The sequence below is a fragment of the Schistocerca piceifrons genome, chromosome 8 (assembly GCF_021461385.2).
Source record: "Schistocerca piceifrons isolate TAMUIC-IGC-003096 chromosome 8, iqSchPice1.1, whole genome shotgun sequence".
Lineage (NCBI taxonomy): Eukaryota > Metazoa > Arthropoda > Insecta > Orthoptera > Acrididae > Schistocerca > Schistocerca piceifrons.
Genome location: NC_060145.1, coordinates 94,290,229 through 94,303,284, shown reverse-complemented (window position 1 = coordinate 94,303,284; position 13,056 = coordinate 94,290,229). Strand labels below are relative to the sequence as shown.

The window sequence follows — 13,056 nt, the reverse complement described above, 5'->3', positions numbered from 1 at the left end:
TAAAATTGCTACACCAAGAAGAAAAGAAGATGATAAACGGGTATTCATTGCACAAATATATTATATTAGAACTGACATGTTGATTACATTTTCACGCAGTTTGGGTGCATAGATCCTGAGAAATCAGTACCCAGAACAACCACCTCTGGCCGTAATAACGGCCTTGTTACGTCTGCGCATTGAGTCAAACAGAGCTTGGATGACGTGTACAGGTACAGCTGCCCATGCAGCGTCAACAGTATACCACAGTTCATCAAGAGAAGTGACTGGCGTATTGTGACGAGCCAGTTGCTCGGCCACCATTGACCAGACGTTTTCAGTTTGTGAGAGATCTGGAGAATGTGCTGGCCAGGGCAGCGGTCGAACATTTTCTGTATCCAGAAAGGCCCGTACAGGACCTGCAACATGCGGTCGTGCATTATCCTGCTGAAATGTAGGGTTTCGCAGGGATCGAGTGAAGGGTAGAGCCACGGGTCGTAACACATCTGAAACGTAACGTCCACTGTTCAAAGTGCCGTCAATACGAACAAGAGGTAACTGAGACGTGTAACCAATGGCACCCCTTACCATCACGCTGGGTGATAGCCAGTACGGAGATGACGAATACACGCTGCCAATGTGCGTTCACCGCGATGTCGCCAAACACGGATGCGACCGTCATGATGCTGTAAACAGAACCTGCATTCATCCGAAAAAATGACGTTTTTCCATTCGTGCACCCAGGTTCGTCGTTGAGTACACCATCGCAGGCGCTCCTGTCTGTGATGCAGCGTCAACGGTAACCGCAGCCATGGTCTCCGAGCTGATAGTCCATGCTGATGCAAACGGTGTTGAACTGTTCGTGCAGGTGGTTGTTGTCTTGCAAACGTCCCCATCTGTTGACTCAGGGATCGATTCGTGGCTGCACGATCCGTTACAGCCATGCGGATAAGATGCCTGTCATCTCGACTGCTAGTGATACGAGGCCGTTGGGATCCAGCACGGCGTTCCGTATTACCCTCCTGAATCCACCGTTCCATATTCTGCTAACAGCCGTTGGATCTCAACCGACGCGAGCAGGAATGTCGCCATACGATAAACCGCAATCGCGGTGGGCTACAATCCGACCCTTATCAAAGTCGGAACCATGACGGTACGCATTTCTCCTCCTTACACGAGGCATCACAACAACGTTTCACCAGGCAACGCCGGTCAACTTCTGTTTGTGTATGAGAAATCGGTTGGTAGCTTTCCTCATGTCAGCACGTTGTAGGTGTCGCCACCGGCGCCAACCTTGTGTGAATGTTCTGAAAAGCTATTCATTTGCATATCACAGCATCTTCTTCCTGTCGGTTAGATTTCGCGTCTGTAGCACGTCATCGTGGAGTAGCAGTTTTAATGGCCAGTAGTGTAGTTCTGATTTCAATGAAAATCCGTCCCTGAAGAGACACGAAATTCATAAAACAATACGCCCTATTTTTCAACGTACGCTTCAGGATAGCAATTTGGTGTGCATCGGGTACTCACAACATTCGCAACCAGCTAACTAACTGGTTGACAAAGCGCATCACTTAGGCACAAACAGCAGACACGGTAGGTAGGTGTGCTCGCGCTATCTTCCGTTGACTGTCCGTATGCGTCATAATAATTTTCACTACACTTTCAGAACTAGTGCTTATCGGTTAAAACACCGCAACTAAAATATTTTATAAAGTAATTCCTTTTCATAAATTTTAGCTTGAGATACAACATATTGTAACTTTTTCTATGGAGAATTGTGTTAATCTTTCTACATCTACATCTACATCTACATGATTACGCTGCAATTCACATTTAAGTGCTTGGCAAAGGATTCATCGAACCACAATCATACTATCTCTCTACCATTCCACTCCCGAACAGCGCGCGGGAAAAGCGAACACGTAAACCTTTCTGTTCGAGCTCTGATTTGTCTTATTTTATTTTGATGATCATTCCTACCTATGTAGGTTGGGCTCAACAAAATATTTTCGCATTCGGAAGAGAAAGTTGGTGACTGAAATTTCGTAAATAGACCTCGCCGCGACGAAAAACGTCTTTGCTTTAATGACTTTCATCCCAACTCGCGTATCATATCTGCAACACTCTCTCCCCTATTACGTGATAATACAAAACGAGCTGCCCTTTTTTTTCACCCTTTCGATGTCCTCCGTCAATCCCACCTGGTAAGGATCCCACACCGCGCACCAATATTCCAACAGAGGACGAACGAGTGTAGTGTAAACTGTCTCTTTAGTGGACTTGGTGCATCTTCTAAGTGTCCTGCCAATGAAACGCAACTTTTGACTCGCCTTCCCCACAATATTATCTATGTGGTCTTTCCAACTGAAGTTGTTCGTAATTTTAACACCCAGGTACTTAGTTGAATTGACAGCCTTGAGAATTGTACTATTTATCGAGTAATCGAATTTCAACAGATTTCTTTTGGAACTGATGTGAATCACCTCACACTTTTCGTTATTTAGCGTCAAGTGCCACCTGCCACACCATACAGCATCATCTGGGAACAACCTAAGAGAACTGCTCAGATTGTCACCCAGGTCATCATTTATATAGATCAGGAACGGCAGAGGTCCCAGGACGCATCCCTGGGGAACACGTGATATCACTTCAGTTTTACTCGATGATTTGCCGTCTATTACTACGAACAGCGACCTTCCTGACGGAATCACGAATCCAGTCGCACAACTGAGACGATACCCCATAGGCTCGCAGCTTGATTAGATGTCGCTTGTGAGGAACGGTGTCAAAAGCTTTCCGGAAATCTAGAAATACGGAATCAACTTGAGATCCCCTGTCTATAGCGGCCATTACTTCGTGCGAATAAAGAGCTAGCTGCGTTGCACAAGAACGATGTTTTCTGAAACCATGCTGATTACGTATCAATAGATCGTTCCCTTCGAGGTGATTCATAATGTTTGAGAAGCAGTTAAAAGAAATCACATAGAGCAACCATTCCTCGTCTCCTTGGCAGTTTAATGTGGGTAGGGAAATCGACGTGGGTTAACACTGTACAATTCTGCTCTTCTGTTTCCGCCAAATGAACAGTTTCCAAGAAAACTTGGTATCTCTGCTTTGGGAACCAGAGGCGAACACTTTAATTTTGGGTGCCTGTGGGAAGCGGCGAGCTCCCGCGCCTCTGGCTGCGACAGTCACTTGTCGTGAAATGACATGTTGCGCGGAGCAATCAGACGCACGCCAGCGTGCTGTCGGTAGCTAGTAGTAGCTACATAGAGTATCCCGGCTAGCGCCGTGGGATGGGAACGGCGGGCGAGCGCGAACCGACCGCCGGCGTGTCCTGGCGCCCGCGTGACCTCACAGCAGCCGCTGCGGCAGTCCCAGCGCGCCGACCACTGGCCCGTTACCCAATCAACTGCCGCGTCTCTTCCGTAGACGTGTTGTCGTTTTCGGTCAACCTGTGAGCCGCCTAAGCCTGCGTGCTTCCGTGGCAGTTGTCGTTGAAGGTGAAATCCTCTAGGTCTTCAGGCCGTGCCACTTCCTCTTTCACTTCCGTCTTAGACGATCGGCGTTTCAACTCCACTCCTCGATTCTTCTTGAGGATCTTCTGGTGTTCCTGGTTAGCTTAACACCGTCGCGTTCACTTGCTCGAACATTATGAATTGCCTCGAAGAAAACGATGTACTGACAAACAGCAAACACTGTTTCTTTATTAAATGAAATAACAAGTTTACTGTTACCAGTCACCGTTTTATTTATTTCCACGACGCGTTTCGAAGGTTTAAACCTACATCATCGGGTGGGTTTACATTAGTTAGTATTACATTTGTGTGTGTGTTGTGTTACGATTTTTGGAGGAACTTGTGGCACTGTCTAGTGGAGAAACAAGACACTATTTCAGAATATGGTTTAGGATTACTTTTGACAAAAAATTAAACTGATATCTAATGGTAAACATTAAATAAGTAAGCTAGAGTACCTCCAGTAGTCACAGGTTCCTTTTGCTGTCGTAACACATCACATGTATACTGCCACATTTGTAAACAAATATGGCGTCTGGAATCAGCTGGGTGCAAGGTTCGTATAGCAGAAGGGAAGATATAATAGCAAAGTGCAAAGAATATACATCTTAACAACATTATTACTGAATAATTGTTTAAAGCATTTGGAGGTGTTTGTTTTGAGGTGTCGAATATATGTGTGTGTATTTCAGGTGGTATATAAATCCAATTTTGACAAGTTCGCAACACTGTTTCATAAAATTTTCTTGTCAAACAGAACTAGCTCTTTACTCACGCGAAGTGTTGAGTGCTATCGACACGGGATCTCTGATTGATTCTGTATTTCTAGATTTCCCGAACGCTTTTTACACCGTTCCTCACAAGAGTTTTCCAATCAAATAGCGTACCTGTGGAATATCGCCTCAGTTGTGCGACTGGATTCACGAGTTCCTGTCGGAAATATCACAGTTCGTAGCAATTGATGGAAAATCATAGAGTAAAACAGAACTAATATCTGGCGTTCCCCAACGAACTGTTTAAGGCCCTCTGCTGTTCCTGACCTACAGAATATACATAGGAGACAATCTGGACAGCCCCTTACATTGTTGCAGATGATATTGTCATTTACCGTTTTGTAAATTCAACAGATGATCAACAACCATCCGAAAATGATTTAGACAAGATACCTGCATGGTGCGAAAAGTGGCAGTTGACTGTAATTTATGAAACGTGTGGAGTCATCCACATCCGCTAAATTTCGGCTACACAATAAATCACACAAATCTAAAGCTCAGTACAATTACGAATAACTAAAACTTTAACGATCATAAAGATAATGTTCTGCGGGAGCAAACTGAAGACTCCGATTTATTGGCAGAATACTTAGAAAATCCGACACGTCTAGTAAACAGACTGCCTACATTACACTTCTCCGCCATTTTCTGGAATATTGCTGTGCGGTGTGGGATCCCCATCAGATATTACTGGCGGAGGACATTGAAAAGTTTCGAAGAAGGGCAGCTCGTTTTGTGTTGTCGTGACATAGGTGAGACAACGAAACGGATACGTGAATTGGGGTGTCAATCATTAAAACAGACTGGTTCTTCGTTGTAGCAGGATCTTCTCGTGATATTTCAATCGTCAGCTTCCCCCTCCACTTGCGGAAATATTCTGTTGGTGTCCACCTACATCGAGAGAAATGAGCATCATGATAAAATAAGACAAGTCATAGCTCGCACAGACAGATTTAAGTGTTCTTTTTTCCGGCGGGCTGTTCGAAAGTGGAACGTTTGAGAAGTCTTTTGAAAGTGGTTCAAAGAACCCTCTGCCATGTACTTAATTGTAGATTGCCGAGTAATCATGTAGACATACATGTAAAAGGAAGATTTCCCATGCTCCTTCTTGAGAAGTGAGGTTATTTGGTGAAATTCTTCCTGTCCCTCTTGCTGGGAGTCGTGGCGTACTGCTGTAATCCAAGTTACAGGGAGGCCACTCTATGGAAGAGATCTGCTCATCGACTACAGACTGGGCTATTTTGTGACCACAGGATAGTCGGCGATGTTTTAATCATGGTCTGGAGAAACACAGGAGGCAATGCGGAGCTCTGTGTTAGTCTAGGTCCCATAATTAAGGGAAGCCAAACTCAGAAGACAAACTTCACGAAATCAAATTATGTAACAGTTCTGGGTGAGCCATCGTAACTGAATAGATTATGGAACAGGCAGAGCGAGAGAGGGGGTATGTTTATCCAGAAACAATTATCGTGTCGCAGGTGTGGCTTCATAGGAACTGTTCCGTATTCCCCGCTCACCTTAGAAGTAAAATTTGAGAAACGAAGAATTCCAGCAGAGAAGGCGGCAACAGGCTTCCAATTTCCTGGCGTCCGCTATCAAGGAGGTAAACACGCAGTCCGCAGCTCGTGGTCGTGCGGTAGCATTCTCGCTTCCCGCGCCCGGGTTCCCGGGTTCGATTCCCGGCGGGGTCAGGGTTTTTCTCTGCCTCGTGATGACTGGGTGTTGTGTGATGTCCTTAGGTTAGTTAGGTTTAAGTAGTTCTAAGTTCTAGGGGACTGATGGCCATAGATGTTAAGTCCCATAGTGCTCAGAGCCATTTGAACCATTTGTAAACATGCAGCTAAGGTGCGTGAAGAATACAAAGCACTCTGAGATCGCCACACCGGCTGCACGACAGTAATATTTTGATAAACATTCCCCCTCTCCTGCTCTGCCTGTTTCTCTGTATACCCAGTGAAGTTGCCGCACCAGTAGGCTGCCGGAAGAATATTGTCCTATAGGCCCACTTCTTTGAAAACAAGCGCGGGAAAATTTGCTGTAGTAACTGAATGCGTCGTAGGTCTTTGAAAGTGAAATTTTCAAAATCTTACGTTAAGGTTTATAACTTTTTGTATGTGAGATACCAATGTACTTGTGTAGCGGAATGAGAAATGTAAAGTTGACTCAAGTAACACTCTGTTGTAATCGGCCGATGTGGCCGAGCGGTTCTAGGCGCTTCAGTCTGGAACTGCGCGATCGCTACGGTTGCAGGTTCGAATCCTGTCGTGGGCATGGATGTGTGTGATGTCCTTAGGTTAGGTTTAAGTAGTTCTAAGTTCGCTGAACCGCGAGCACCACAAGATCCTGAAGGCTATCCCAGCAAAGAGATGGAAAAGGTGACTGTACAAGCAGAAACTGAACACGAACGTGAGGCGATTCGGCAACTGCGTACTTGATTTTACGTTCAGCCTGTAAGCCGTTCTGCCTCAACCACACTAATGATGGCCGCTGTCATGTGTCAAGGATAGAGGAAACCTGATAGTTTCGGAGTTTCCGTACTTTGAGAACACTTTTGATTCTACGCCACGTCAAGGCAATCTAAAGGATATACTTTCCTATGAAGTGTCTAACCAGGTTTAAGACTCGAACAAAAGTTTGTTGGCGGTGAGACCCAACACGTTATCCTGGACGGAGATTCATATACAGGAACTGAAGCAATATTTAGTGTGCTCCATAGGAGTCGGATAGGATTCAATATACAAGTAATTTATAAAGTTTATTTCAGCCAATGCTCACATAAATTGTGCAATGGGTATTTCGCACTCAACTGACTAGTCATTATCAACACCTCATAAACGCTTCTTAACTGATTGAGTCACAGTATGGCAGCAGTCAACACTTAATTGAGGCTGCTACAGTACGACCCTCAATCAAACGATGATCCCTGGCGTGCTCCTACCACTCTTACTCAGTCAGTTAGTTTGTTAGTTATAGTTTCATGTTCTAGGGATCATTTGTACGATTAGTCGTAATGAAGTGGAACAAGTCATCGTACATTCACATTAAATGTGTATGTCTAGTTTTACATATTATTAAGTCTTCCAATGGCTACGGTCTCCTACCCATCGGCGACCTATTGAGTTTGGATAAGACTCCTGTGTGACGGAGATGGGAACTCGTTGCCACGACGACGGGAGCCCGCCTACCAGGCAGACAAAACCTCTGATGTGCTGTTCCGCCGCTACTGTCCCCACAAAAGAGTGTCAAAAAATGGTTCAAATGGCTCTGAGTACTATGGGACTTAACATGAGGTCATCGGTCCCCTAGAACTTACAACTACTTAAACCTAATCTAAGGACATCACACACATCCATGCCCACGATAGGATTCGAACCTGCAACCGTAGCGATCGCGCAGTTCCAGACTGAAGCGCCTAGAACCGCTCGGCCACATCGGCCGATTACAACAGTGTGTTACTTGAGTCAACTCTACATTTCTCATTCCGCTACACAAGTACATTGGTATCTCACATACAAAAAGATATAAACCTTAACGTAAGATTTTGAAAATTTTCGCCTTTTAAACGACCGATTTTTTAAAAAATTAAAGTTTATTTAAAAATAAGGAGCTTATTTCAAGGAATGCAGCTCACAAACCTCAAAGATAGAAATACAACTCCAGCCCTCCTAGACACAGTAAAGTTGGAAGTTTTGAACAGTCCGCGTATAGGTTCAGTTCAGAATCGCACTGGCACCGTTGTTCGTTTTTATAGGATGGGCAGACACCATTTAGCAAAATTTGAGCCCACAGTTAAAGCGCAATTGGCATTTCACCAACAATTCCACAAAAGCCATCTCGTTATGAACAGGTACATGATTGGCATAGAAAAATCGTAGAAAATGGTTACATCAGCAAACAGAAAAGCTCGGGCCGTCAATGATGTTCGGAAGAAAATGTCGATCCGCGCAACTTACGAAAGGGATCCTATGAAATCCACAATATGAACACGCAACGAACTTAAAATCTCTCAACCAACAGTATGGCGAGTTCTGAAACACGCCTACAGACTGCAGATATTGCACGTAGTGCACCCTGATGACCAAACCAAAAGGTACAAATTTTGCACTGCAACTCTCGAGAATGTGGAAAAGAACGTGTTTCCTGGACGATGAATTTTTGTTTCTTCACGACGAATCCACTTTTCATCTTTCTCATATAGTGATCGCCGTAATGTTAGATTTTAGGCGAGTGAAAATCCTATGAGGATCGTTCAACAAGAAAGAAACACACCGAGGATTAATGCCTTCCTGTACTTTTTTGAATTGAGAACACTGTTACAGAAATCTCATATCCAGACGTGTCAGAAAAATTCGTATTTCCCCAACATCAAAAGTGATTCACGTAACCTCATATTCCTGCAAGTCAACACTGCACTTCTCCACACGCCCGTCGGCTCCGGAATAAGATCGTTTCAGGAGATTGACTGGAAGAGGAGGAACTAATGATGAGTTTCATCGTTGATGGCTTCTCACGTCACCAGAAGTTACTCCCTCTGATTTTTATACATGAGGATTCCCAAGACCTGCGATGTCGAATTGCTGAAACAGTGACTTCGATAACTAGGGGCGAACTGACTCGTGTGTGGCAAGAAGAAAGTACCGTTTTGATCTTAGTCATTTAACATAGACCGCGCCGGGTGACCACGTGGTCTTAGGCGCCTTCCACGGTCCGCGTGGCTCCCCTCGTCGGAGGTTCGAGTCCTCCCTCGAGCATCGGTGTGTGTGTTACCCTTAGTATAAGTTAGTTTAAGTTAGATTAAGTAGTGCGTCAGCTTAGGGACCGATTACCTCAGCAGCTTGGTCCCATAAGACCTTACCACAAATTTCAAATTTCATTTATCATATGGTGTTAACACTGAGTACATACACTACTGGTCATTAAAACTGCTACACCGAGAAGAAATGCAGATGTAAAATGGGTATTCATTGGACAAATATATTACACTAGAACTGACATGCGATTACATTTTCACGCAGTTTGGGTGCATAGATCCTGAGAAATCAGTACCCAGAACAACCACCTCTGGCCGTAATAACGGCCTTGATTCGCCTGGGCATTGAGGCAAACAGAGCTTGAATGGCGTGTACAGGTACAGCTGCCCATGCAGCTTCAACACGATACCACAGTTCATCAAGACTAGTGACTGGCGTATTGTGACGAGCAAGTTGCTCGGCCACCATTGAGCAGGCGTTCTCAGTTGGTGAGAGATCTGGAGAATGTGCTAGCCAGGGCAGCAGTCGAACATTTTCTGTATCGAGAAAGGCCCGTACAGGACCTGCAGCATGCGGTCGTGCATTATCCTGCTGAAATGTAGGATTTCCTAGGGATCGAATGCAGGGTAGAGCCACGGGTCGTAACACATCTGAAATGTAACGTCCACTGTTCAAAGTGCCGTCAATGCGAACAAGAAGTGACCGAGACGTGTAACCAATGGCACCCCATACCATCACGCCGGGTGATACGCCAGTATGGCGATGATGAATACACACTTCCAATGTGGTTCACCGTGATGCCGCCAAACACGGATGCGACCATCATCATGCTGTAAACAGAACCTCGATTCTTCCGAAAAAAATGACGTTTTTCCATTCGTGCGCCCAGGTTCGTCGTCGAGTACACCATCGCAGGCGATCCTGTCTGTGATGCAGCGTCAAGGGTAATCGCAGCCATGGTCCCCGAGCTGATAGTCCATGCTGCTGCAAACGTCGTCGAACTGTTCGTACAGATGGTTGTTGTCTTGCAAACGTCCCCATCTGTTGACTCAGGGATCGAGACCTGGCTGCACTCTCCGTTACAGCCATGCCTGTCATCTCGACTGCTAGTGATACGAGGCTGTTGGGATCCAGCACGGCGTTCCGTATTACCCTCCTGAACCCACCGATTCCAAATTCTGCTAACACTCATTGGATCTAGACCAATGCGAACAGCAATGTCGCGATATGATAAACCGCAATCGCGATAGGCTACAATCCGACCTTTATCATAGTCGGAAATTTCTCCTCCTTACATGAGGCATCACAACTGCGCTTCACAAGGCAACGCCGGTCAACTGCTGTTTGTGTATGAGAAATCGGTTGGAAACTTTCCTCATGTCAGCACGATGTAGGTGTCGCCACCGGCACCAGCCTTGTGTGAATGCCATGAAAACCTAATCATTTGCAAATAACCGCATCTTCTTCCTGTCGGTTAAATTTCGCGTCTGTAGCCCGTAATCTTCGTGGTGTAGCAATTTTAATGACCTGTAGTGTAGCTATTTGTGAGAAATTTTGAAATCTACTCCTTCTTTTGAGTCACCCTGTACTTGAATAACTGCAGCGCTATGTTTCCACGGTAAACTGACGCGCGACATAGACGTCTCTCTTACATAGTGGGACACAGAACAAAATGTGTTTATGCAGGACCCTAGCGGTTTTCTAGAGACGTGTCTGTTTTGCGGCCACAGGTGGCGATGGTGGAGCTGCAGATCAACGAGCCGACCAAGGTGCCCGAGTGGCTGTTCGTCATGTTCTCGGTGTGCACCACGGTACTGGTGGCTGTGCACATCTTCGCGCTCATGATCTCCACCTACCTGCTGCCCAACATCGACGCCGTCAGCAAACTGCAGGTGCGTGCCGAGCCGCGGTACAGGCGCAAGCTCTACGCTGCTACTCCATGACGTAACTCCTTCTTATTTCTTTTGTTGATGCCTTGTCCTGTAGTTTCGCAGGGTCGGCACGGTTAGGAACGGATTTGGCAAGGTTAGTTATAAGGGGTGGCTGGATGCCCTTCCTGCCGCCACCTGGTACCCCCGGGACAGAATTTGTGTACCCCAGCTGTCTGCGTCTAGTGTAGTCCATGGAATAGTGCGAACGTGGTCAGATGTCTGCGAGTCGTGTAACTGAAGCGGAACGGGGGACCAGCTCATTATTCACCTAGCAGGATGGGGAAAACCGCCTAAAAACCACATCTAGGTTGCCGGCACACTGGCCGACGTCGGTAATCCGCCGGGCGGATTCGATCCGGGACCAGCGCGCCTACCCAAGTCCAGGAAGCAGCGCATTAGCGCTTTCGGCTAACCTGGTGGGCTCATGACGTCACTCCTGTCTGAGGCTAATACAACTGACAAAAAAGTTGCAAGTGAAGTCGTAACTTCACTGGCAGGAACTAAAATATATAATTTATTCAAAATTTTATAGGTAATGATTTTGCTAGTAATGAAAGAAGGTAGAAAACACTCACATAGTAGCACTGAAAGTGATGAAGGTATACCATTGTTTATGTTTAGTATTGCTGCTACTTGTGATGACGTAAATCATTCAGAAATGCACCATTTGGTACTATTTGGTATTCACTACTGCCCCCTCCCCCCCCCCCCTCCCCCACCCCACCCTACGGTTTGTTAAAGTCAAAAAACAATCACTCACCATAAATCGGAACTATTCTCTTAATGTTACGTACTGAGAGAGAGGGACAAATTTTGAACGAACTTTGCACATAGACTGTGTACCTCAAAAATTGTGACGTATTTCGCCACCTCCTCTGTACGATTCTGGACGAATTTACAATGCAGAGTCGGCTTCATCTTTTTGTGCGCCTGTTAACTACTCGAAAACAAACAGACTTAGTATCTGAAAAACTGTGGCATTTATGACTGCGTCTCCGCCATAGCGCGCTGACGCTTCATATCTAGCGCCACATACCGAACGTGTCAGTAAGGAAAGGACCGAATTTAAGAGTTTATAGTGTGGACCGTTGGGAAGACAAAATTTTGGGTTAAGAAAAGCTGCACTCTCGGCGACTTAGAAAATCTCCGGGACTGTGCAACGTTGGTCAAAAAATAGCGAGTGGAGATGCACGTACCTTTTACGGAAAATAATGGCTTTCCATCTTGTCTGCATTACTGCGTTAGCGAAGTTTTAGTAAATTGCTCTTGCAACTCCGCTGTGTTACCACGAAAGCTTATACGTGGCACAGTGTGCAGGTGTGCAGGAAGACAACTGGCGCAGCAGCTAACGCAGGAACAATCTACATACATCATACTTTGAGATCCACAGACAAGGAGGTGTAGTATTCCAGAGTCTCCATCACAACAGGTGGAAGCTCCTTTTTTCCCCTACCCAGAGTCCCCCTCCCCCGCCCATGAGTCACTCATAACCAGTCAGTCAACAGAACAGTGGACACGATTTACGCTTCATAATCTCCCTGCTAGTTCTAGTTCGATAAGGTAATTTTATCATCAAATAACATCCTTCCTCTACGCAAATACGCTTTGTCATGGACAGAGCACGCTCGAAACGTGCAGCAGTACCTTAATTAATCAGAATATATATGTGTAAAGTGAAACTTAATGACAGATTAAAACTGTACAAGGACCGGGACTCGAACCCGGGATCTTTGCCTATTTCCGTCAGTGCTGTTACCAAAGGTGCTATCCAATGACGACTGACATCCCGTCCTCACTGCTTCAATTCTACCAGTACCTCATCCTTGAAAACATGAAAGGGAAAGTAGGCTTTAATATCCAATTGACAAGTTCGTTTAGAGTGTGGACGGGGAAGGAAATTATCCACATTTTTTAAAAGACCTGTCCCGCTATTTACCTTAAGCGATTTATGGAGCTGAAGCAAAATCTCACTCTTGAGATGTAGTCGCGGATTCGAACCGCCCATTTCCCGAACACAAGTCCTTTGTCGTAACCACTGCGCCACCTCTCTCAGTCATCATACTAGAAGTATAAAGTGCGTGGCGGCGGTGTGACACAAGTAATT

The 13,056-nt window shown here is 45.6% G+C and overlaps 1 protein-coding gene across 1 annotated transcript in view; it reads left to right on the top strand.

Annotated features, from left to right (window-relative positions):
- LOC124712096 (calcium release-activated calcium channel protein 1-like) overlaps nt 1–13,056 on the top strand; it is a 132,695-nt gene that overhangs the window by 109,352 nt on the left and 10,287 nt on the right. The window contains exon 6 of the mRNA XM_047242393.1: nt 10,752–10,913. Within this exon, the coding sequence (XP_047098349.1) occupies nt 10,752–10,913 (162 nt within the window). The remainder of the gene's footprint in view (nt 1–10,751; nt 10,914–13,056) is intronic.